General features: G+C 35.0%; 3 protein-coding genes and 4 long non-coding RNA genes across 10 annotated transcripts; 3 read left to right on the top strand and 4 right to left on the bottom strand.

The window, feature by feature from the left end:
* The first annotated feature begins 126 nt into the window (after positions 1–126).
* On the top strand, positions 127–2,216 carry LOC114530966. Its single transcript, XR_003687799.1, has 3 exons — positions 127–1,147; positions 1,803–1,888; positions 2,091–2,216. It is a non-coding gene; the product is annotated as an uncharacterized LOC114530966 (long non-coding RNA).
* A 1,744-nt stretch (positions 2,217–3,960) lies between these two features.
* On the top strand, positions 3,961–5,086 carry LOC114531018. The gene is made up of 3 exons (XR_003687814.1): positions 3,961–4,050; positions 4,426–4,520; positions 5,004–5,086. It is a non-coding gene; the product is annotated as an uncharacterized LOC114531018 (long non-coding RNA).
* A 1,627-nt stretch (positions 5,087–6,713) lies between these two features.
* On the bottom strand, positions 6,714–8,262 carry LOC114531017. Of its 2 annotated transcripts, none has more exons than XR_003687813.1 (3): positions 8,235–8,262; positions 7,292–7,386; positions 6,714–6,808 (listed from the first exon to the last, which is right to left on the bottom strand). It is a non-coding gene; the product is annotated as an uncharacterized LOC114531017 (long non-coding RNA). The 2 variants fall into 2 exon arrangements; XR_003687812.1 differs by lacking the exon at positions 8,235–8,262 and adding an exon at positions 7,763–7,829.
* Positions 8,263–9,990: 1,728 nt separating this feature from the next.
* LOC114531016 lies at positions 9,991–14,828 on the bottom strand. 3 transcript variants are annotated; one of them, XR_003687810.1, is made up of 4 exons: positions 14,494–14,828; positions 11,047–11,166; positions 10,309–10,394; positions 9,991–10,107 (listed from the first exon to the last, which is right to left on the bottom strand). It is a non-coding gene; the product is annotated as an uncharacterized LOC114531016 (long non-coding RNA). The 3 variants fall into 3 exon arrangements; XR_003687811.1 differs by lacking the exon at positions 14,494–14,828 and adding an exon at positions 10,905–10,946 and having other exon boundaries at positions 11,047–11,201; XR_003687809.1 differs by lacking the exon at positions 14,494–14,828 and having other exon boundaries at positions 11,047–11,201.
* A 914-nt stretch (positions 14,829–15,742) lies between these two features.
* LOC114530935 (putative transferase CAF17 homolog, mitochondrial) lies at positions 15,743–19,088 on the bottom strand. Its single transcript, XM_028552555.1, has 2 exons — positions 18,287–19,088; positions 15,743–16,367 (listed from the first exon to the last, which is right to left on the bottom strand). Exons 1-2 carry the CDS (start codon positions 18,993–18,995, stop codon positions 16,048–16,050), a joined length of 1,029 nt encoding a protein of 342 aa, XP_028408356.1. The 5' UTR covers positions 18,996–19,088; the 3' UTR covers positions 15,743–16,047.
* A 300-nt stretch (positions 19,089–19,388) lies between these two features.
* LOC114530980 (39S ribosomal protein L23, mitochondrial-like) lies at positions 19,389–20,936 on the bottom strand. Its single transcript, XM_028552606.1, has 4 exons — positions 20,804–20,936; positions 20,399–20,481; positions 20,237–20,319; positions 19,389–19,975 (listed from the first exon to the last, which is right to left on the bottom strand). Exons 1-4 carry the CDS (start codon positions 20,932–20,934, stop codon positions 19,868–19,870), a joined length of 405 nt encoding a protein of 134 aa, XP_028408407.1. The 5' UTR covers positions 20,935–20,936; the 3' UTR covers positions 19,389–19,867.
* A 618-nt stretch (positions 20,937–21,554) lies between these two features.
* LOC114531008 (thymidine phosphorylase-like) lies at positions 21,555–23,835 on the top strand. Its single transcript, XM_028552638.1, has 4 exons — positions 21,555–22,265; positions 22,418–22,636; positions 22,754–23,008; positions 23,280–23,835. Exons 1-4 carry the CDS (start codon positions 21,905–21,907, stop codon positions 23,798–23,800), a joined length of 1,356 nt encoding a protein of 451 aa, XP_028408439.1. The 5' UTR covers positions 21,555–21,904; the 3' UTR covers positions 23,801–23,835.
* Positions 23,836–23,959: the final 124 nt, after the last annotated feature.

Raw genomic sequence — 23,959 nt, 5'->3', positions numbered from 1 at the left:
CCACGTAAGTATTTAATACTGCAAAGCTTTCAGTCCGTTAACCCAGGCCTTCATCAGTGCAATATTGCACAAAAGAAGGCACTAATTATTGTAATTATTATTAATATGTAGTGAAAGTGATTTTTTTCCCGACTTTTTAATTTTCAGTCTTTAGGAGACATGTTTTGAGCAATATCACATCCTCGTCCCCAGGGCCTAGCTCCGTTGCTCTCCACATAGGCCCAGGGATACGCTGGTTGATCCCTTCATCCTGATTGGCTCTTTTACACTAAAAGAATGTTGCGGGCGATAATTTTATTGCGGTCGACAACAAACATGGCGGCTGGTAAAGAGCGGGCCTTTTACATGCTCTTTAGAATCCAATGTATAAAACAGTAAACTGGGGTATAAAAGCGCAAGACGAATCACATTTATTTAAAAGACATACATAGGAACTAGAACAAGTCGTATGTTATTCATTTTGAACCTAAAAGAAAGAAATCACTTGGTTAAACATGCCATAAAACAGCTATCGAAGTCAACGCCAAATGATTTCATTGATTGGATTGATTTAGGCGGTGAAATCGCCAATCAACGCTAAAATTTTTACTAGTCCGACAAGCTGATCGTCTCAACAACTGCTAAATACAACACATTTATTGTCATTGACAATATTTATTACCATTTACGACGCTCTTGGTCCATTACAGAAAATATTTTTGTTCATATCTATATGAAACGACGTTTTTTAAAACTATATTTCTAAACTTCTATATATGGGTCCTACTAATAACCGACAACAACCGACAACCAGCTAAAAAATACTGACAGAAAGCTTATAATCATCGATAAGACTCTAATATTGTGTTTCTTCGAGGACCGCTGCCTTAGAGGACTGCCTGAGATGACTGCTTAAGATGACTGCCCGAGATGACTGCCTGAGATGACTGCCCGAGATGACTGTCAATTTACATCCTGTGGACAAGTGCTGCAAGGCCAACGCCATACAGAATATGGAGTCCTAATCATTTTGTTCTATTATTGCTAGCCAAGGAACTGCCAACGATGACCTTCTCGGAGCAGAACAAAAGCTATTCGGAGGCATGTCATTTAGTGTTTATCAGTTAACTGGACTTTGTGAGAGTTTTCTTGCAAAATGTTTGCCAAGGTAATTATTATAAGAGATCATAAAGGCCTTTTAATGTTTCTCATGGTATACTGATCTGTGTTTTAAGTGATGTTTTTCTTCATGTTGTTTATCACTGAAGCTAAAGAATTGAGATACAACAATCTTAGCCGGACTGACTTTAGCCGGTAAGACGTTCGCCCAGCTATTGTAGACCGCATGGAATCGATTCAAGTCCTTTAAAAATTTGTGAATCAAGATGAGAATGAACTTAGTGAATCTGTAATTGCTGCTATATGTTTTGGCTAAAACATAAAAAAAACTGTTGTATGTCTCCAAAACAAAGGAGCTTATATTTATGATACCAAAAAATACAGGATTGTTTGACATCAGAAATACAAAGAATTCGGCACACAGCGACAATTCACCTTTTAAAACGAAACCAAAAAACTAGAAGCAAAAAACAAATTGTGCTTCAAAACAAAACTAGAATGCACTGCTTTTGAAATGTTGAAATGTTGAAATATAGGAATGGACAACTTTTTTCTAGGCTTTTAGTGATTCGTTTATAGTAACATCGCTCACGAGTTGATTGGCATGTTGTCGTACATTATCATACCACGTGATCTGCCATGATCACATGGTAATTATCGCCTATAAAACTAATCTCAACGTTAAAAAAAATTTCTTTAAATAGGTGGCGATCGAAGGTGGACAGCAAGATCGAAGCTCAACAAGATAGAAGATTGTTCGAGGAAGAAGGAGTTCGCCGTTGACTAAAAGGTGGGTTCCGGCGATTATATGCGTAATCTGCGGTTGCTTTGTCCGACCCCAGTAGGGGGACCGTTTGCCTAGGGCGTTTTGGTCCCCCGCACGCTGCTAGTTCCCACTTGTAGGCCTTTACACTAATCTACGTGAAGGCCGTAGGCCTTCCTTAAGGAGTACAGTGTAGCTGAGCCGAGCCCTTTTTTTTCGTTGTATATAGGTTTATCTGAACAGCTAGTTGTCAAGATGAAGGTGAAGACTCGCCCGGCCAAATTCAAAATGGCGATGCCAAAGAAAACCATCCACGTGGACCGTTCGCCGACCTTTCTGAGCAAGATTGTTGTGCTGTCTGGTCAAAGTTAAGTATTTTACTTTTATGTTTGTGTGCCTTCTGCTAATTGTCGGCCAGAAATAACAAAAAACCATATAAAATATGAAATATTCTGCGTATAAGGTTATCTAAAGTTTCGAGCTTAATTCTGCCTGCAATGATAATAATTTTTTACTGAAAATTTATGTCATGAGCAATTTCCGCACCCATAGACTGAAGCAGAACTGAACATTTTGTCATTAACGTTTATCTCAACAGCCAGTTATCAAGACGAACGTCAAGAGAACAGTTGAAATAGAAATCAGTTCAAGACTCGCCCGGCCAAATTCAAAATGGCGATGCCAAAGAAAACCATCCACGTGGACCGTTCGCCGACCTTTCTGAGCGAAATTGTTGTGCTGTCTGGTCAAAGTTAAGTATTTTACTTTGATGTTTGTGTGCTTTCTGCTAATTGTCGGCCAGAAATAACAAAAAACCATATACAATATGAAATATTCTGCGTACAAGGTTATCTAAAGTTTCGAGCTTAATTCTGCCTGCAATGATGATAATTTTTTACTGAAAATTTATGTCATGAGCAATTTCCGCACCCATAGACTGAAGCAGAACTGAACATTTTGTCATTAACGTTTATCTCAACAGCCAGTTATCAAGACGAACGTCAAGAGAACAGTTGAAATAGAAATCAGTTCGAGACTCGCCCGGCCAAATTCAAAATGGCGATGCCAAAGAAAACCATCCACGTGGACCGTTCGCCGACCTTTCTGAGCGAAATTGTTGTGCTGTCTGGTCAAAGTTAAGTATTTTACTTTGATGTTTGTGTGCTTTCTGCTAATTGTCGGCCAGAAATAACAAAAAACCATATACAATATGAAATATTCTGCGTACTGACAAGGTTATCTAAAGTTTCGAGCTTAATTCTGCCTGCAATGATGATAATTTTTTACTGAAAATTTATGTCATGAGCAATTTCCGCACCCATAGACTGAAGCAGAACTGAACATTTTGTCATTAACGTTTATCTCAACAGCCAGTTATGAAGACGAACGTCAAGAGAACAGTTGAAATAGAAATCAGTTCGAGACTCGCCCGGCCGAATTCAAAATGGCGATGCCGAAGAAACTATCCACGTGGACCGTTCGCGGACCTTTCTGAGCAAGATTGTTGTGTTGTCTGGTCAAAGTTAAGTATTTTACTTTACTGTTTATGTGCCTTCTGCTGAAACTAGACAATAATTAAGATAGTTGAAAATGCAATTTTATATTAATCATGTCTTCTTATGTTCAAGATTTTCCTTGGTCAAGAGTGCAACATGAACTGTGGATATGAACTTTACTGTCAGATGAACATTGGAAGTGAACAAAATATCTGCGCAAAGGTAATTCGATTGTTTCTTCAAAATTTATATTAGCCTTGCAGCTCAAATTCTTGTCACTACCTTGTAATACATATCAACTGCCCGGGTATATATTTTGTTATTTAGTATAAGGGAAATTTGCTGCAACTAGGATCTTTTTTGGAAAATCGTCAGGCAGTCACAAATTTTGTTAAGATTACTAAGTTAACATTGCTTCTATGCTCACTATGTGTCACCAGTAATAAATTCCTGTGGTGGTCTTTAAATAAATATAGCAACCATAGTTATGTGTAGAGGGATGAACTATGAAGTATAACCATAGAATACCTGACCAAAAACTAGACAATAATTAAGATAGTTGAAAATGCAATTTTATATTAATCATGTCTTCTTATGTTCAAGATTTTCCTTGGTCAAGAGTGCAACATGAGCTGTGGATATGAACTTTACTGTCAGATGAACATTGGAAGTGAGCAAAATATCTGCGCAAAGGTAATTCGATTGTTTCTTCAAAATTTATATTAGCCTTGCAGCTCAAATTCTTGTCACTACCTTGTAATACATATCAACTGCTCGGGTATATATTTTGTTATTTAGTATAAGGGGGAATTTGCTGCAACTAGGATCTTTTTTTGGAAAATCGTCACGCAGTCACAAATTTTGTTAAGATTACTAAGTTAACATTGCTTCTATGCTCACTATGTGTCACCAGTAATAAATTCCTGTGGTGGTCTTTGAATAAATATAGCAACCAATATATAGAGGGATGATCGAGTAACCATAGAATGCCTGACCAAAAACTAGACAATAATTAAGATAGTTGAAAATGGAATTTTATATTAATCATGTGTTCTTGTAATATTCAAGATTTTCCCTGGTCAAGAGTGCAACATGCGCCGTGGATATGAACTTTACTGTCAGATGTACATTGATTGGAAAGTGAACAAGATATCTGCACTGAGGTAATTCGATTTTGTCATGGATGGTCAGCATTTGATTTTAAAAAGCCACTACATTGTTGAGATGACAACTATGAAATTGAAATTTGCTTCTATGGTGTGAAACCAATGATGAAACTTAATGCTATAACAGCTGAACCAGTCTGGCTGATTACTAAAATTCCTGTGGTGGTCTTACAATAAATATCCACGAAAAAGACCAGCAATTACTATTTTAAACTTGGGAGAATTTTTCATGTGATTTATATTCTGTAGTACTCAGAAGGGTGATACCCAGTTTTTCTGTGTTCAAATTAAATAGTGAGATATATCTGGGTTGAATATATGCATGTGACACATTCTTTTTATTGAAAATGGCAAAAATATAATTGGCATAAAACAGAATGCATTCATGAATGTATTATTAATAATGATGTCAGGTTAAAAATACAAACTTTGCTGCCACTTTTTGCCTAAAAGGATTGATGAAATGCTTTTTCTCTTTAGAATGAATGAAGTTGAAGAGAGTTGAAAGGCACCCCTGAAGAACCTGAATTATTTTAGCCCTATCCTAGATTTATATATTTTAGTGTGTGATAACATGTGTGAAATGTGATCAATTATGTGATCACATTTTCAAAACTTGGATTTATAAAGAGAAATTTTTCTTTGTAAAGTTTAAGAAGTAAACCTTTTTTGTCTGGTGGTGTTAGTGTTTTGATTTTGCATGTTTTTCCGTGTGCTTTCACAATTGAAAATACTTTGGCAGTTGCTTCTAAATGTTTTTTGAAAAGTTTTAAGAAGAAACTTGATTTTTGTCTTGTGGTGTTTGTTGTTTCTATTTTGCATGTTTTTCCGTGTGCTTTCACAATTGAAAAGATTTTGGCAGTTGCTTCTAAATGTTTTTTGAAAAGTTTAAGAAGAAACTTGATTTTTGTCTTGTGGTGTTTGTTGTTTCGATTTTGCATGTTTTTCCGTGTGCTTTCACAATTGAAAAGATTTTGGCAGTTGCTTCTAAATGTTTTTTGAAAAGTTTAAGAAGAAACTTGATTTTTGTCTTGTGGTGTTTGTTGTTTCTATTTTGCATGTTTTTCAGTGTGCTTTCACAATTGAAAAGATTTTGGCAGTTCCTTTTGGGTTTTTCTTATACTTCTTTTCTCTTTAATTTCTTCTTAGTATTAGTTTTTTTCTAAGTATATTTTCTCTTATTATTTTTTTGATAAAATTCTTTTTTTCTTTAGTGTTGAAGAAAGTTGAAGGGTACCCAGATTCATTAATTAATATATTTTAGTGTGATGTCATGAATTATGTGACAATTTTCAAAACTTGGATTTATAAAGAGAACTTTTTTCTTTGTAAAGTTTAAGAAGTAAACCTTTTTCATCTGGTGGTGTTAGTGTTATTATTTTGCAAGTTCTTCTGTGTTAGTTTTTTTTCTCTAGTTTTTTTTTCTCTCTAGCTTTTTTTCCTAGTTTTTACTTCTATTTCTCTAGTTTTTTTCTAGTTAGTTTTTTTTCTCTAGTTATTTTTTCTCTCTAGTTTTTTTTCTATTTTTCTAGTTAGTTTTGTTCTCTCTAGTTTTTTTTTCTAGTTTTTACTTCTATTTCTCTAGTTTTTTTTCCATTTTTCTAATTAGTTTTTTTTCTCTATTTTTTTTTCTCTCTAGTTTTTTTTTCTAGTTTTTACTTCTATTTCTCTAGTTTTCTTTTCTATTTTTCTAGTTAGTTTTTTTTCTCTAAGTTTTTTTCTCTAGTTTTTTTCTCTCTAGTTTTTTTTTCTAGTTTTTACTTCTATTTCTCTAGTTTTTTTTTTATTTTTCCAGTTAGTTTTTTTTTCTCAGTTTTCTAGAGAAATAGAAGGAAAAACTAGAAGAAAATTTTTTTAAATATTTCCTTTCCAATTTAAGTCTTGAAATTTCGACACCAAATGTAACTTTTCAATAGCTTTAATTTGACACACAGCCCAACATCTGGCGTCAAGTATTTCGTCTCAAAACTCAGAAAAGCTATTTTGGTTTCAAGCTAAATAGGGATGTTTGTCAGGAGTTATCGTTCCAGTTGTATAGAGTTCACTGGGATAAACATGCAAAATCTAAACACTAACACCACCAGACAAAAAAGGTTTACTTCTTAAACTTTACAAAGAAAAATTTCTCTTTATAAATCCAAGTTTTGAAAATGTGATCACATAATTGATCACATTTCACACATGTTATCACACACTAAAATATATTAATTAATAAATCTAGGATAGGGCTAAAATAATTCAGGTTCTTCAGGGGTGCCTTTCAACTCTCTTCAACTTCATTCATTCTAAAGAGAAAAAGCATTTCATCAATCCTTTTAGGCAAAAAGTGGCAGCAAAGTTTGTATTTTTAACCTGACATCATTATTAATAATACATTCATGAATGCATTCTGTTTTATGCCAATTATATTTTTGCCATTTTCAATAAAAAGAATGTGTCACATGCATATATTCAACCCAGATATATCTCACTATTTAATTTGAACACAGAAAAACTGGGTATCACCCTTCTGAGTACTACAGAATATAAATCACATGAAAAATTCTCCCAAGTTTAAAATAGTAATTGCTGGTCTTTTTCGTGGATATTTATTGTAAGACCACCACAGGAGTTTTAGTAATCAGCCAGACTGGTTCAGCTGTTATAGCATTAAGTTTCATCATTGGTTTCACACCATAGAAGCAAATTTCAATTTCATAGTTGTCATCTCAACAATGTAGTGGCTTTTTAAAATCAAATGCTGACCATCCATGACAAAATCAAATTACCTCAGTGCAGATATCTTGTTCACTTTCCAATCAATGTACATCTGACAGTAAAGTTCATATCCACAGCTCATGTTGCACTCTTGACCAGGGAAAATCTTGAATATTAGAAGAACACATGATTAATATAAAACTCCATTTTGAACTATCTTAATTATTGTCTAGTTTTTGGTCAGGCATTCTATGGTTACTCGATCATCCCTCTATATATATGGTTGCTATATTTATTCAAAGACCACCACAGGAATTTATTACTGGTGACACATAGTGAGCATAGAAGCAATGTTAACTTAGTAATCTTAACAAAATTTGTGACTGCGTGACGATTTTCCAAAAAAAGATCCTAGTTGCAGCAAATTCCCCCTTATACTAAATAACAAAATATATACCCGGGCAGTTGATATGTATTACAAGGTAGTGACAAGAATTTGAGCTGCAAGGCTAATATAAATTTTGAAGAAACAATCGAATTACCTTTGCGCAGATATTTTGCTCACTTCCAATGTTCATCTGACAGTAAAGTTCATATCCACAGCTCATGTTGCACTCTTGACCAAGGAAAATCTTGAACATAAGAAGACATGATTAATATAAAATTGCATTTTCAACTATCTTAATTATTGTCTAGTTTTTGGTCAGGTATTCTATGGTTATACTTCATAGTTCATCCCTCTACACATAACTATGGTTGCTATATTTATTTAAAGACCACCACAGGAATTTATTACTGGTGACACATAGTGAGCATAGAAGCAATGTTAACTTAGTAATCTTAACAAAATTTGTGACTGCCTGACGATTTTCCAAAAAAGATCCTAGTTGCAGCAAATTTCCCCTTATACTAAATAACAAAATATATACCCGGGCAGTTGATATGTATTACAAGGTAGTGACAAGAATTTGAGCTGCAAGGCTAATATAAATTTTGAAGAAACAATCGAATTACCTTTGCGCAGATATTTTGTTCACTTCCAATGTTCATCTGACAGTAAAGTTCATATCCACAGTTCATGTTGCACTCTTGACCAAGGAAAATCTTGAACATAAGAAGACATGATTAATATAAAATTGCATTTTCAACTATCTTAATTATTGTCTAGTTTCAGCAGAAGGCACATAAACAGTAAAGTAAAATACTTAACTTTGACCAGACAACACAACAATCTTGCTCAGAAAGGTCCGCGAACGGTCCACGTGGATAGTTTCTTCGGCATCGCCATTTTGAATTCGGCCGGGCGAGTCTCGAACTGATTTCTATTTCAACTGTTCTCTTGACGTTCGTCTTCATAACTGGCTGTTGAGATAAACGTTAATGACAAAATGTTCAGTTCTGCTTCAGTCTATGGGTGCGGAAATTGCTCATGACATAAATTTTCAGTAAAAAATTATCATCATTGCAGGCAGAATTAAGCTCGAAACTTTAGATAACCTTGTCAGTACGCAGAATATTTCATATTGTATATGGTTTTTTGTTATTTCTGGCCGACAATTAGCAGAAAGCACACAAACATCAAAGTAAAATACTTAACTTTGACCAGACAGCACAACAATTTCGCTCAGAAAGGTCGGCGAACGGTCCACGTGGATGGTTTTCTTTGGCATCGCCATTTTGAATTTGGCCGGGCGAGTCTCGAACTGATTTCTATTTCAACTGTTCTCTTGACGTTCGTCTTGATAACTGGCTGTTGAGATAAACGTTAATGACAAAATGTTCAGTTCTGCTTCAGTCTATGGGTGCGGAAATTGCTCATGACATAAATTTTCAGTAAAAAATTATCATCATTGCAGGCAGAATTAAGCTCGAAACTTTAGATAACCTTGTACGCAGAATATTTCATATTGTATATGGTTTTTTGTTATTTCTGGCCGACAATTAGCAGAAAGCACACAAACATCAAAGTAAAATACTTAACTTTGACCAGACAGCACAACAATTTCGCTCAGAAAGGTCGGCGAACGGTCCACGTGGATGGTTTTCTTTGGCATCGCCATTTTGAATTTGGCCGGGCGAGTCTCGAACTGATTTCTATTTCAACTGTTCTCTTGACGTTCGTCTTGATAACTGGCTGTTGAGATAAACGTTAATGACAAAATGTTCAGTTCTGCTTCAGTCTATGGGTGCGGAAATTGCTCATGACATAAATTTTCAGTAAAAAATTATCATCATTGCAGGCAGAATTAAGCTCGAAACTTTAGATAACCTTGTACGCAGAATATTTCATATTGTATATGGTTTTTTGTTATTTCTGGCCGACAATTAGCAGAAAGCACACAAACATCAAAGTAAAATACTTAACTTTGACCAGACAGCACAACAATTTCGCTCAGAAAGGTCGGCGAACGGTCCACGTGGATGGTTTTCTTTGGCATCGCCATTTTGAATTTGGCCGGGCGAGTCTTGAACTGATTTCTATTTCAACTGTTCTCTTGACGTTCGTCTTGATAACTGGCTGTTGAGATAAACGTTAATGACAAAATGTTCAGTTCTGCTTCAGTCTATGGGTGCGGAAATTGCTCATGACATAAATTTTCAGTAAAAAATTATTATCATTGCAGGCAGAATTAAGCTCGAAACTTTAGATAACCTTATACGCAGAATATTTCATATTTTATATGGTTTTTTGTTATTTCTGGCCGACAATTAGCAGAAGGCACACAAACATAAAAGTAAAATACTTAACTTTGACCAGACAGCACAACAATCTTGCTCAGAAAGGTCGGCGAACGGTCCACGTGGATGGTTTTCTTTGGCATCGCCATTTTGAATTTGGCCGGGCGAGTCTTCACCTTCATCTTGACAACTAGCTGTTCAGATAAACCTATATACAACGAAAAAAAAGGGCTCGGCTCAGCTACACTGTACTCCTTAAGGAAGGCCTACGGCCTTCCCGTAGATTAGTGTAAAGGCCTACAAGTGGGAACTAGCAGCGTGCGGGGACCAAAACGCCCTAGGCAAACGATCCCCCTACTGGGGTCGGACAAAGCAACCGCAGATTACGCATATAATCGCCGGAACCCACCTTTTAGTCAACGGCGAACTCCTTCTTCCTCGAACAATCTTCTATCTTGTTGAGCTTCGATCTTGCTGTCCACCTTCGATCGCCACCTATTTAAAGAAATTTTTTTTAACGTTGAGATTAGTTTTATAGGCGATAATTACCATGTGATCATGGCAGATCACGTGGTATGATAATGTACGACAACATGCCAATCAACTCGTGAGCGATGTTACTATAAACGAATCACTAAAAGCCTAGAAAAAAGTTGTCCATTCCTATATTTCAACATTTCAACATTTCAAAAGCAGTGCATTCTAGTTTTGTTTTGAAGCACAATTTGTTTTTTGCTTCTAGTTTTTTGGTTTCGTTTTAAAAGGTGAATTGTCGCTGTGTGCCGAATTCTTTGTATTTCTGATGTCAAACAATCCTGTATTTTTTGGTATCATAAATATAAGCTCCTTTGTTTTGGAGACATACAACAGTTTTTTTTTATGTTTTAGCCAAAACATATAGCAGCAATTACAGATTCACTAAGTTCATTCTCATCTTGATTCACAAATTTTTAAAGGACTTGAATCGATTCCATGCGGTCTACAATAGCTGGGCGAACGTCTTACCGGCTAAAGTCAGTCAAAGATTGTTGTATCTCAATTCTTTAGCTTCAGTGATAAACAACATGAAGAAAAACATCACTTAAAACACAGATCAGTATACCATGAGAAACATTAAAAGGCCTTTATGATCTCTTATAATAATTACCTTGGCAAACATTTTGCAAGAAAACTCTCACAAAGTCCAGTTAACTGATAAACACTAAATGACATGCCTCCGAATAGCTTTTGTTCTGCTCCGAGAAGGTCATCGTTGGCAGTTCCTTGGCTAGCAATAATAGAACAAAATGATTAGGACTCCATATTCTGGGTAGCGTTGGCCTTGCAGCACTTGTCCACAGGATGTAAATTGACAGTCATCTCAGGCAGTCATCTCAGGCAGTCATCTCAGGTGTCTCAGGTAGTTATCTCAGGCAGTCATCTCAAGCAGTCATCTCAGTCAGTCATCTAAGGCAGTCATCTAAGGCAGCGGTCCTCGAAGAAACACAATGTGATGCTGTGAAATTTGCTTGTTCGCAAAAATGATATTTAGTAACAATATTTACAATTTACAAATATGGATAACATTATTTAAATGTGCATCTCAAGGACCATGACCTTCGACATGTCCCCTTTCTCTAGCAACACAAAGCATTTAGCATTTTATAAGTTGCATTAAATCCCCACGGGCTGAAATTCGTGAACACGGCATTCAAATTTTAACAATGAGTGATTTAAATAGTTTTCGTTTTTTTTGGGACACCCTGTAGAATTGCTTGGCAAACATATATTGATGCAGATAGCAACAATTTTTAAAACACATTTTTAAAAACCTGGCTAAAAAATTTAGAATGATTAATGGAATCATGTCAGACCAAAATGTAAATGTTATTTTGTAATCAGTGAAAAATAGGAAATGAGGTAAGGTTGATTGTACAACAGTTTAGCATGCACATTTCAAAGTGTAATCGATGCATAATATAAGCAGGCAGCAAGTTCTACATAGCATTAACTCCTAGAATTTCGATTTGGCACGTATTCTATAATTGCATGCTTCATCCTTTATATAAACTATGTTTGCTATATTTATTGCAAGACCACCACAGGAATTTTACTGGCAAAGAAAGCAGTCACACTGGTCTTGTTACAGCATTAAGCTATATTTCTGGTTCAACACATGGTGACCATAGACTGAGCTGAGCAAATGACAACAGTAATCTTAACAAAATAGTAGCTTTTTAAAATGAAATTGTGATTGCCCTTACTATCTTCATTCCCTAAAAATATCTTCAGGCAATACAGGCAAAGTATCCTAGCTAAACCCTTCTATGGTAGTCTATACTAAGCAACAAAATATATAATTTTCCATTCAGAAGTTAAATTATTCTAGCTTCATTCGTTATATCAGGAGAGTTGATATATTTAGGGCATTAATATAAGGACGCACAAAGTCAGTTACAAAGTTGATATGTAGAACTAACCAAGTACAATTACATTCTTCCAAAAATACATCGAAACGTATGAAATCATACTTTGATGAATTTCTAAATTTCAGGCAAATGGGTGGTAACCGGGGACCAAAGGAAAAGTCGTAATTTTCTTAAATTTTTCGAAATTTCAAAATTCAGTTTATGATACTTCGAAATGGTTCAAAACTAAGTATAATTACATTCCTTCATGGAAACAATACATATGAACATATAAAATAATACTTTGATAAGTTTCTAATTTCACAAAAATCGGTAACGCGGGACCAAAGGAAAAATCCTAATTTTCGTCAATTTTTTGAAATCTAAAAATTCGGTTCAAAATACTGTGGTTCGAAATGGTTTAAAACGAAGTAGAATTACATTCAATCATGGAAACAATGCATTTGAACACATAAAATCATACTTTGATGAGTTTAAATTTCCGTCAACTCGGTAACGGAGGCCTAAAGGAGAAATCGTAATTTTCGTCAATTTTCTCAAATTTCAAAATTCGGTTCAAAATACTTCGAAATGGTTTAAAACGAAGTGAATTACATTCCTTTATGCAAATAATACATTTGAACACATAAAATCATACTTTCATGAATTACAAATTTCAGGGAAATCCGGACGAAAATTGGAAACCTTCATAAATCTTTCGAAATTTCAAAATTGGTCTCAAATACCTCGAATCGTTTGAAAACCAAATAGAATTGCATTCTCTCAAAAACAGTACATTTGACGACACAACATCCTACTTTGATGAATTTCATATTTCAGGCAAATCGGTAACGGGGGGCCAAAGGAAAAATCGTAATTTTCCTCACTTTTTCGAAACTTCAAAATTCGGTTGAAAATACGTCGAAGTGGTGCCGAACTAAGTAGAATTGAATTCTTTCATGAAAACAATACATTTTAACACAAAAAATCATACTTTTATTACTATCAAAATTTCTAAGCCTAACTAAGTAGAATTGCATTATTTCATGAAAACATTACATTTGAACACATAATATCATACTTTCATTAATTTCAAAATTTCAGGCAAATTGGCAACCAAAGGAAAAATCCTAATTTTTGTCACTTTTTCGAAATATCAAAATTCGGTTGAAAATTCATCGAAATGATGCCGAACTAAGTAGAATTGCATTATTTCATGAAAACAATACATTTGAACACATAAAATTATACTTTCATGAATTTCAAAATTTCAGGCAAATCGGCAACGGGGGACCGAATGAAAAATCCTAATTTTCGTCACTTTTTCGAAATAACAAAATTCGATTGAAAATACGTCGAAATGATGCCGAACTAAGTAGAATAGCTTTCTTTCATGAAAACAATACATTGAACACATAAAATTATACTTTCATGAATTTCAAAATTGCAAATCGGGAACGGGGGACCAAATGAAAAATCCTATAATTTTCCTCACTTTTTCGAAATATCAAAATTCGGTTAAAAATACTTCGAAATGTAAAACGAAGTGAATTACATTCCTTCATGAAAACAATACATTTGAACACATAAAATCATACTTTGATGAATTACAAATTTCAGACAAAGCGGTAATGGGCGACGAAAAATTGAAACGTTTGTGAATTTTTCGAAATTTCAATACTCGCGGTTTCAAATACCTCGAATCGTTTGAAAACCAAATAGAATTGTATTCTCTCATGAAAACAGTATATTTGAATGCATAACATCATACTTTAATGAATTTCATATTTCAGGCAATTCGGTAACGGGGGACCAAAGGAAAAATCGTAATTTTCAACAATTTTTCGAAATTTCAAAATTCGGTTCAAAATACCTCGAAACGTTTCAAAACTAAGGAAATTTTTTTAACGAAAGCAATACGTTTGGATACATAAAATCGTACATTGATGAGTTTTTAAAACTTCACGTAGATCGGTAGGTCCAAAGGAAAAATTGTACCTAATTTTCGTCATGTTTAATTTTTCATGAAAATAATACATTTGAATAAAAAACATACTTTGATAAATTTCAAAATTTCAGGCAAATCGGTAACGGGGGTAACAAACTCACCAAAGAAAAAATTGAAATTTGAAAATTCGGTTAAAAATACCTCGTAATCGTTCAAAACTAATAGAATTACATTTTATTTATGAAAAAATACATTTTACCTGACCACGAGGAAGTGGTTGACTAGAATATAGTTGTCCAGCACCACCGTAATAAGTGGAACCAACACCATAATACAATACCTCTGTTCTGCATTATACCTAGATGACATAAGAAGATTTATTTGTTAACTGGATGTGATATGCGTTGTGCCTCGGTTCCCCTTCTACCCGTTTTGCCCCTCGACCTGAAACAAGAAATTCGTTTTAACAAAAAGATTCTAAAAAGTTTGTTTCCACGTTCCAATTTTGTGGGATCCAATTCAAAACTGCAGTTTTTATACACAGTTGATGTAGTTATATTTGAGGTGTATTATAATATTTGTACATGCAGTACTATTGGGATGGTGCTACATCATTTACCCCATATGGGGGTTATCCGAGTGTCAAGGTTTGAACGATGGTGAAAATTTTAATTCCAAATCACCCTCATTGAGCTTAACATAGAGTACGAATAAGAAGAGATTTGTTACTAGAAAACTTGCATCATAAGTGATAAAATTGGAGGAAACCACATCACTTGTGAATTCATTGTCGGCCTAATATCAGCGTTTTCCGAGAAATTCTGCCATTTCTAATTTCAAATCAAAGCCGACAGCAAAGTAAAGTCCCTTGGGAGACAGGCCGAGTTCTACATCAAAAGTAGAAGTTCCAGGGTCTTCACCACTGAGAATGCCATCGGCAAGTCACTTTCTTTAATTTGACTATGGGGAATTCCCGTTTCCCCTTCTTACCCTTATAAAGATACCAAAATTACTGAAAATTTTCCGTTTTAATAGCTGATAAATAAGGTAAGTTTAGTTGGGTTTCTTTCTGTAGTAGCATTGAAACAAACAAGACATGATCTCTACTGGACCTCTAGAATGAAGAGTTTAGGGCCCCGTTTACACTATACCGGATTCATTTGTCAAGATATCTTCGTTTGCCTTTAAAGGGCAATTAATGGTTAGTAACAAATGTTTATTAGTTTGATGGATTTTGTATTTTTATTTCGATCTGTGACATTAAATTTTTTTGCCTAGCCCAGAGAGTTATCCAGTACAGATTCCTGCGTACGGTCCCGGGGCCGGTTTTATCAAGCCCGTTTAGCTTAAACGGTGGATAAGTTAAAAATAGAAAGCAAGTCTATCGTTTTATTCAATAAGCGAACTAAATGTTTTTAACCTTAATACAAAGATACTGTTTATACAACTATACATATTCAGTGCATAATATTCACGTTGACTCATTCAAGAGAGATATAAGAGTGTTATTTCATTTTGACTTATCCACCGTTTAAGTTAAACAGGCTTGACACAACCGGCCCCTGAAACCGTAGAAACCATAGAAGCAGTACCAGAATATGCAATGTTTGATGCGAGAATTTTGATCATGCTGGAAGGAAAAAGATGTTATAGAAAACAGTTGATTTATGAACTCTTGATTGAGTAAAACAATTAGATCTAGAGTATACTAATATCCTTGAATGTTTCATATTTCTCCTCATATTATTCCCATTTTTAAACACTTCCCTTGGAAATTGCAGTCTGCACAAGTAGATTAACCCTGTGCTCAATATCATGATAAATTCAACCAAGCTGGTTGATCTACCGTGATGTTAACAGCCCTTTCATCAGAGACAGCAATTGATAAAATGTCGCCAGCCTTTAAAGCTTGAAGCCTGATTAAACCAAGACCAATAGCTCCATAAACACTGATTAATTTGCCAGCACGTTTGCCCTCGTTTGTCAGAATAACTGCACCCCTGTCAAAGTCTAGTCGTTCCTCGCGGGAGGTAGGCAGTATTTTGATAGGCAAAAGTCGTTTTCGTATCACCCCAGTATGATAGCTTCTTGCAGTTAACTCTTGTCCAATGTAGCAGCCTTTTTGAAAGGACACTATAAAAGCAAGAAGTCTTTACTCCTTATACCTCAAAATCTCTACCAGTTGGATTAACATAGTGCTGTGAGAATTCACGTCCCTGGTAAACAAGTTGCAAGTGCCATGCAATAATTAAAATGAGTAAAGAAACTCACTCACTCACTCATTCCCAGCTGACAATTGTGTAAATTATACATATGCAGCGTATGAAAATTAGATGTGTGAGTGAATTAGATGTGACTCAACTTGTGGGGAGCTAGGAATTTGTGTGAGTTTTGAGCAAATTTAGATTTTTTAGAAAAATCTACAAATTTTAAAAAATTGATTTAAAACCTGCTGCTGCATGCCCTTTGATGAATTCACATTCCTGATAAACAAGTTACAAGTGCCATGCAATAATTAAAATGAGTAAAGAAACTCACTCACTCACTCATTCCCAGCTGACAATTGTGTAAATTATACATATGCAGCGTATGAAAATTAGATGTGTGAGTGAATTAGATGTGACTCAACTTGTGGGGAGCTAGGAATTTGTGTGAGTTTTGAGCAAATTTAGATTTTTTAGAAAAATCTACAAATTTTAAAAAATTGATTTAAAACCTGCTGCTGCATGCCCTTTGATGAATTCACATTCCTGATAAACAAGTTACAAGTGCCATGCAATAATTAAAATGAGTAAAGAAACTTGCTCACTCATTCCTAGCTGACAATTGTGTAAATTATACAATGCATTATGAAAATTAGATGTGTGAGTGAATTAGATGTGACTCATCTCGTGGGGAGCTAGGAATTTGTGTGAGTTTTGAGTAAATTTAGATTTTTTAGAAAAATCTACAAATTTTAAAAAATTGATTTAAAACCTGCTGCTGCATGCCCTTTGATGAATTCACATCCCTGGTAAACAAGTTACAAGTGCCATGCAATAATAAAAACGAGTAAAGAAACTTGCTCACTCATTCCCAGCTGACAATTGTGTAAATTATATAATGCATTATGAAAATTAGATGTGTGAGTGAACTAGATGTGACTCATCTCGTGGGAAGCTAGGAATTTGTGTGAATTTTAGATTTTAAATAAACTTTTAAAAATTGATTTATTAAAACTTGCTGCCGCATGCCCTAGCTTTGATACCCTCTATTTCATATCATGAATGTATGTAATCACAGTGACTTTTTCGTGATTTTATCTTACTTCTGAGGAAATTGCAAAATGTTCAAAAATTTATGAAAAATGCCATGGTATCCTGTGGTCCCCCATTAGCAGAGGTTTAAAATTTTGAACTTGAAAAAAAGCACTGTTCTATATCATAAAATGCATTGTTGTGATGAATGTAAGTGACTGTGGTCGTATGTTTGTAGTGATTGGTCCAACCATTTTCAAACTTGTAAAAAAAACTGTTCTATATAATGAAATGCACTGTTATGATGAATGTAGGTGATTGTTAGTATTTCCAGGCAACTTTGGAGAAAATTCCAAATTTTCAAAACTGATGAAAAAATTGATAAAAATCCTGATGGTACCCTGTGGCCTCCCTTTGGCAGAAGTCTGAAATTTTGAACTTGTAAAAAACACTGTTCTATATCATTATATAATTGTTATGATGAATGTCGGTCATCGCAGTATGTTTTTAGTGATAGAAAAATTCCAAATTTGGAGAAAAATTCCAAATGTTTAAAACTTGATGGAAAAACTTAACGATGTTCTGCATTTTTTTTTATTGCAGATGTCTAAAATTTTAAGCTTATAAAAAAAGGTTTATATCATAAAATGCGATACCAAATACCTCACAAGGCTCCCTTTTCAACAATGTGAAAAAGAAATTAGAGCAACAGAATTACAATATAACTGGCAAAAACTCACTACAACATCGATGTTTTAACAGCCACATGGTGAGCACACTGACTGCATAATTACTCAATATCAAGCGTGCACTAACCTCCATGTAGTTCAGCAATATTAAACTCCAAAGGCAATGGTACACCTGGTTCAATATCTTTTATCCCTTCACAAATGCCAAGGCTTACTCTATGATTGTCATATACATTTTGATCATTGGTCGCTTTAACATTACTGAAATACTCAGTGGGACATCTACCATTTGCCAAAACCAACCGAGACCCAAGTGACAGGACTCTTGGGTCTTTAGCTAAAATCACACCCTTTGAGTCATTCTTGGTTCTCTTTAGGCCAGTTACACTATCTTCTTCAATAACAGCCCACGAATTATAATCCTCGCTGACATCATCGAACGTCACCTTGGACCTCAATTTATATGGCTTGAAAGTATTTAATATGCCATCAACAGCATCTATATCACATTCAATCAAAAATTCCTTTGCTTCATTCTCCTGTTTGTACAATATAAAATCATATAGAACACGACCTTTTGTACTCAACATCATCGTGTACAAGGAGTTCATTAGGTTATCGCAGTGAAATAAGTTGACATCGTTGGTCACAAGATTTTGCAGAAATCTAACTGAATCTTCGCCCACAACTTTTATATGGCCTCGATTACTCAAACGAACTGTCGTAAAGTTATCCTCTGGTTTTGTACAAAAGTACATCTTCTTACAACGTACCTTTCGCAAGATACGGTATGAGTATTTGTAAGGAGAAAAGTTTCGCCCTATGTAGGACGCCATTTTGAAACATTCTTTAGTTGGTGACAGGTTGGTGAACAACTGGCTATACTAATGGTTCTTGTTGACCAATGAAATTGCGTTATTTTTCGCCGTATTCAGTAAAATATTTTCCGGAATATACCTGTAAATCACTTTTGTGCTCTACTGTACTCTAAGTTTTCTACTCGAAATTTTCCACAAAGCTTTTGCACTTCTTTTGCACAGGATGTGACCAAAGGACCTAAATGACTCACCCATACCAAAAGATTTCAATAAAACCACTCTCACTGCACATAATGACATAATAAGGTTGGTTGATGTGAAAAACTGGGTTTTGTCCATCCTATCCCGGTCTTTTCTAAGAATGAGGTTGGAAATGACAAGGAAGCATTTGAAAAGTTATTTTATGGTGTATTTAAAATAGGAATTTAAATGCTACATCATCTCTGTAATTTTTGAGTTTCTAGCTGAATAGTGTGATCTCTACATTGCACGATTTTAGCATTAAAGCCTCATGTTTGTAATATCTCTTCAAATTAAACACAGCCACACATATTAAAAATAAACTAAACATATTTGCAAAATTCTACTTCATAATGTAGCATAATTTAGTTCTGTGTTGAAACAATGTAAACGCTACACTCTTTAAATATAAGTTTAATTATAATTGGCAGTGTGGTCATTTTCAATTCGAAAAAATATGAATTATTTTAAAGATAGTTGAGCAACATTTGCATCATAATTTTGTAAATCATTTGAACAGACCAATGAAGGTGTGTATGGTTTGTCATTTTGGACTTGATGCAGGAAAGGGCTTGACTAATTTGAGACTCAAGATGGACTGATCTATGCCCGACATAGCATATGAATATACATATATAGTCAGTAGCTGACTAGAACCATCTAAACTCCTCTGGCTTGCTTTCGGTGGGCTCAACTTGAAGAGGTGATTTCTTTTCTGACTTGACAAACATGTCGGGAAATGTGAACTTGGTGTCCGTCTAAAACAAACACAGAATTTTCTTTGATTCTTTTACAAGCAATAAAGGCCAAAAAAGTTGTCTGAATACCAGTACTGTCTGCCAAAATGAGATTTTGATCATGATCTCACAAAAGTGGATACCTATATATTGTCTACAATCATTGTTGCGTATATACATTTTAATTTCATTGAAACTTTTATTACAGTAGAGGGTAAATTTAAGAAATATTTTGTTATTAAATTCTTTCTTAGTTCCTTTGTACTTTTATAAAATACTTACCATAGTCACATAAGCAATCTTTACATCAGGATGTTGTTGTAACTTTACAGCCCCATTTTTCATCATCACTCGTTGAGCTTTGCCTGCATTAATAAAATACTTCTAAAGCACAACAGAAACCTGCAGAATATACAGAAATACGAAAGAGACTCAGTGACTCACCTGTCTGTATTCTAATGTTAACCTTTGCCACGTTTATTTTATAAATGCTTTCTAAGTAATTCTTAACATCAAAGCGAGACATTCTGTAAAAGAATGAATAAATTGAATACACATTTTACATTTACACATATGATAAAATGATCTGGAATGATGAATTGACGCCGCTATCAATATTAAAGACAAAAAACGTAAAATATTCGACAAACATCAAAATCAACGTTTCAAAACTCTCTTGTTTGTTCGTCTACGATGAAACAAGACCCAAACACTTTAGAGTTTACTGAGTGTCTGAGTCCAGCAGACTGTCCCGATTACCCGATGAGTGATGGCTGATGTTGGTACTGTACAGTCTGTACTATAGACATATTGTACTAAAAATCGTCAAAAAATTGTTTTGAAACTTACTCCATCGGAACATGAAATATTGCCAAGTTATCAGGAACAGCTTTTGTAGGGCGAACAACTTTCATGAACCATTCTGGTAGAAATATTCTTGCTTGCAATCTTGGATTTCTTACAACATGTTTGTACGCCATATTGGATGTGAATATGTCAATACTTAGTGGTTACTGGTAAAGGGTACGCAATACTTCAAGTTACACCCCCACCTTCATTAGGATCTTCCAGTGACTCCAGTGGGTCTTCTATTTCTCCTCTACAAAACGGGAGGTAGAGGTCTGTCTTTTAATGGCAAACAGCATATGACCATATTTTAAACTGTTAAACAGGGGCCGGTTGTATGAAAGACGGATAGTGGTATCCACCGGATAGTGGATTAATCATCGCTCTAAACCTTAGTGTTCCTAAATTGAGGATCCTCTTTAATAATTGTTGCTTCCAAACCTAAAATTTTATGTTGCTTTTCAAGCATTTTTAGAACGGTTAAAAAAATCACTATCCGGTGAATAGCGCTATCCAGCCTGTTCCAAGCAGGGCGCTTGTATATATAAGCGCCCTGGTTCCAAGTGGTCCAGATGTATTATTCCAGTCAGAGCCAATGCTCACCGGATGTGAAAGAAGGTTTTACACGTGCGTTTGTTTACGTAATGTGGCATTTAAAAAATTTAATATCAGAGGAAAATCTTTACAGGTTGTATACCTTTCTTATCGTTGAGTGATGTTAAGCATACATTTGCATAACGTCCTTGGACACGGTTGATTGCTTAATAGTACGTTAATTGAAATACTCGAGACAAAGGACCAAGATTTCCATGTTATATTGTACTATTGAACAGTACTCAAGACGAATCTTATTTTGTACTATAAAGTGTGAAGTCTGTTCTCGCAACAAAGACTTTTTGAAGATTACGATTTCAAATTAAAAACTTTAAAAAACAGCTTTTACTTTTGCTTATACAAAACTTCCTTGTTCACTTGCTGCTGCCCGGCGCTCTATTGTGTGGTTTTTTACAAAAGAATAATTGTATTGAAAAGCTTGAAAAGCTACTACAAGATTATTGCAAGAAGATTTTAAAGCGAAAATATTTATCTCGTCCAATTACAGCAATGTCTTTAACTATACCAAATATCATCGAAACGAAACGAGATGGCAAACCATTAAATGATGTCCAAATCGACTTCATGGTCAAATCAATCGCAGACAAAGATATCCACGACGTTCAGCTCGGGGCATTTCTCATGGCAGTCTATTTGAAAGGCATGAATACGGAAGAGACTGTCAGCCTTACGAAATCGATGATTAAACATGGGGAAACACTAGAATGGCCAAAAGAGTGGAAGCATTTGGTTGTGGATAAACACAGCACAGGGGGAGTTGGAGACAAAGTCAGCCTACCCTTAGCACCAGCCCTAGCAGCACTGGGTTTGAAAGTACCCATGATTTCTGGCCGAGGTCTAGGTTTTACAGGTATGTTGGATCTCTATCATGTTTACTCTTTCCAATTATAAAAGCTGTTTAGCTGGCCAGTGAATGAGTACTGTATTATGATGCACATAACAGTGGTATCACTGGTATAACTATCTTCTTGGTAATGAATTTATTTTAAATTAACATCTCAGGTGGCACCCTTGATAAGCTTGAATCAATCCCTGGCTTCAATATCAACTTGACTACAGCCCAGATATGCCAAGCTGTCACAGAGGTTGGCTGCTGCATTGCAGGCCAAACAAAAAATATTGTACCTGCCGACAAGGAGATGTATGCAGCACGTGATGTGACAGCAACTGTTAGCTGTATTCCCTTGGTTGTCGGTTCAATTATAGGAAAAAAAGCTGCAGGTAGGTTATACTAGGTTAAGAATCCCATTCTTGCAGTCAGTTTTCACAATGTCTGTTAAAATTTTTCTCTTTGTCTGGGACAAGTTGTTGTTTATTCATGGAACATTATTTTTCCAGAGAATTTAACAGCTTTAGTGCTAGATGTCAAATGTGGGACTGCTGCTTTTATGAAGAATGAGAAGGATGCTCGTGAGCTAGCTGAATGGCTGGCAAACACTGCAAATGGTCTTGGAATTAGAACTACAGCAGTTCTGACAAAGATGGATGAACCAATAGGAATGATGATAGGCAACTCTCTGGAGGTTATTGAGTCAATCGAATGTTTACAAGGCAAAGCACCAAAGGATTTGGAGGAGCTGATTTGTACACAGGGTAATGGTTGTCTTGTAGTAAATAAGTCCATTATTCTAAATTACTACCTGTCAAAACATTCATAATTCTTGTTCATTATGAACAAGTCCAAACTATTGTGATCAGAGTTACATTACTTCAGGAAAATATGTTAATTAAACACATTCTTAAAAAAAATTTGTGCACCAATCAAGAAAACAACATACCAATGTACTGTAGTTTCATTTTTGTTCTATCACCATGTGGTTAATACGGTTAATGTTAATCTGGATATGATGTTCTTTCTCTTCAGGGGGAAATTTATTAGCCTCCAAAGGCAAAGCTGGCAGTCCTGATGAAGGATATACTATGATAAAGCAATCTCTAACTGATGGCAGTGCATTACAGAAGTTTCAGGAGATGTTGGTAATGCAAAATGTTTCACCAGAAATTGCAGAAAAATTATGTAACCCAAATGCAAACCTCTGGGAAATTTTGCCAATTGAAAAATGTAAAACTGAGCTGCTGGCTCCAAGTAATGGCCTAGTTGCTTCGGTAAATGCTTTAGCTGTTGCAAACGTTTTAACACAGCTAGGAGCAGGACGCTTGAAACCAACAGATGCTGTGAATCATGGTGTAGGCTTGTTGTTGAAAACTTGTAAGGGAAATTATCTGCAGAAGGATCAGGTTTGGGCTGTGTTGTACCATTCAGACAAATTGGTGGGTGAACATCTAGCTGCTTTGAATGGTGCTTTGAAGCTTGAACCAGGAGATAGTAAGGAAAAGTCAATTGAATCAAGAATTATAGACATAATAAGACCAACAATACAATAAATTAATTTTCAAATTTGTGGATTTTACCAAGTGCTACATGTTATTATAGCACTTGTTGGCAAACATTCAGCATTGATTGGAATTTTAAATTTATATGTTGTAGCAGGAAAGGAAGAGATAAAATGAACTTAAAATTGAACAGATGATATATGAATAAAT

This window comes from Dendronephthya gigantea, unplaced genomic scaffold (assembly GCF_004324835.1).
Source record: "Dendronephthya gigantea isolate DGI-Jeju-01 unplaced genomic scaffold, DenGig_1.0 000067F, whole genome shotgun sequence".
NCBI classification, from domain to species: Eukaryota; Metazoa; Cnidaria; class Anthozoa; order Malacalcyonacea; family Nephtheidae; genus Dendronephthya; species Dendronephthya gigantea.
Note: the sequence above shows the minus strand (reverse complement) of the source record. Positions and strands in the feature narration are given on the sequence as shown.

Bases quoted from the DNA above. Each gene is read 5' to 3' on its own strand.
- LOC114530935 (XM_028552555.1), bottom strand. From the start codon at position 18,995: ATGGCGTCCTACATAGGGCGAAACTTTTCTCCTTACAAATACTCATAC. The intron at 16,368-18,286 runs GTTAGTGCACGC...TTGCTTTTATAG, and splicing joins TATTGCTGAACTACATGGAG to TGTCCTTTCAAAAAGGCTGC.
- LOC114531008 (XM_028552638.1), top strand. From the start codon at position 21,905: ATGTCTTTAACTATACCAAATATCATCGAAACGAAACGAGATGGCAAA. The intron at 22,266-22,417 runs GTATGTTGGATC...TTAACATCTCAG, and splicing joins CCGAGGTCTAGGTTTTACAG to GTGGCACCCTTGATAAGCTT. The intron at 22,637-22,753 runs GTAGGTTATACT...TTATTTTTCCAG, and splicing joins TATAGGAAAAAAAGCTGCAG to AGAATTTAACAGCTTTAGTG.
- LOC114530980 (XM_028552606.1), bottom strand. From the start codon at position 20,934: ATGGCGTACAAACATGTTGTAAGAAATCCAAGATTGCAAGCAAGAATA. The intron at 20,482-20,803 runs GTAAGTTTCAAA...ATTCTTTTACAG, and splicing joins ATATTTCATGTTCCGATGGA to AATGTCTCGCTTTGATGTTA. The intron at 19,976-20,236 runs GTAAGTATTTTA...TGTTTGTTTTAG, and splicing joins AGATTGCTTATGTGACTATG to ACGGACACCAAGTTCACATT.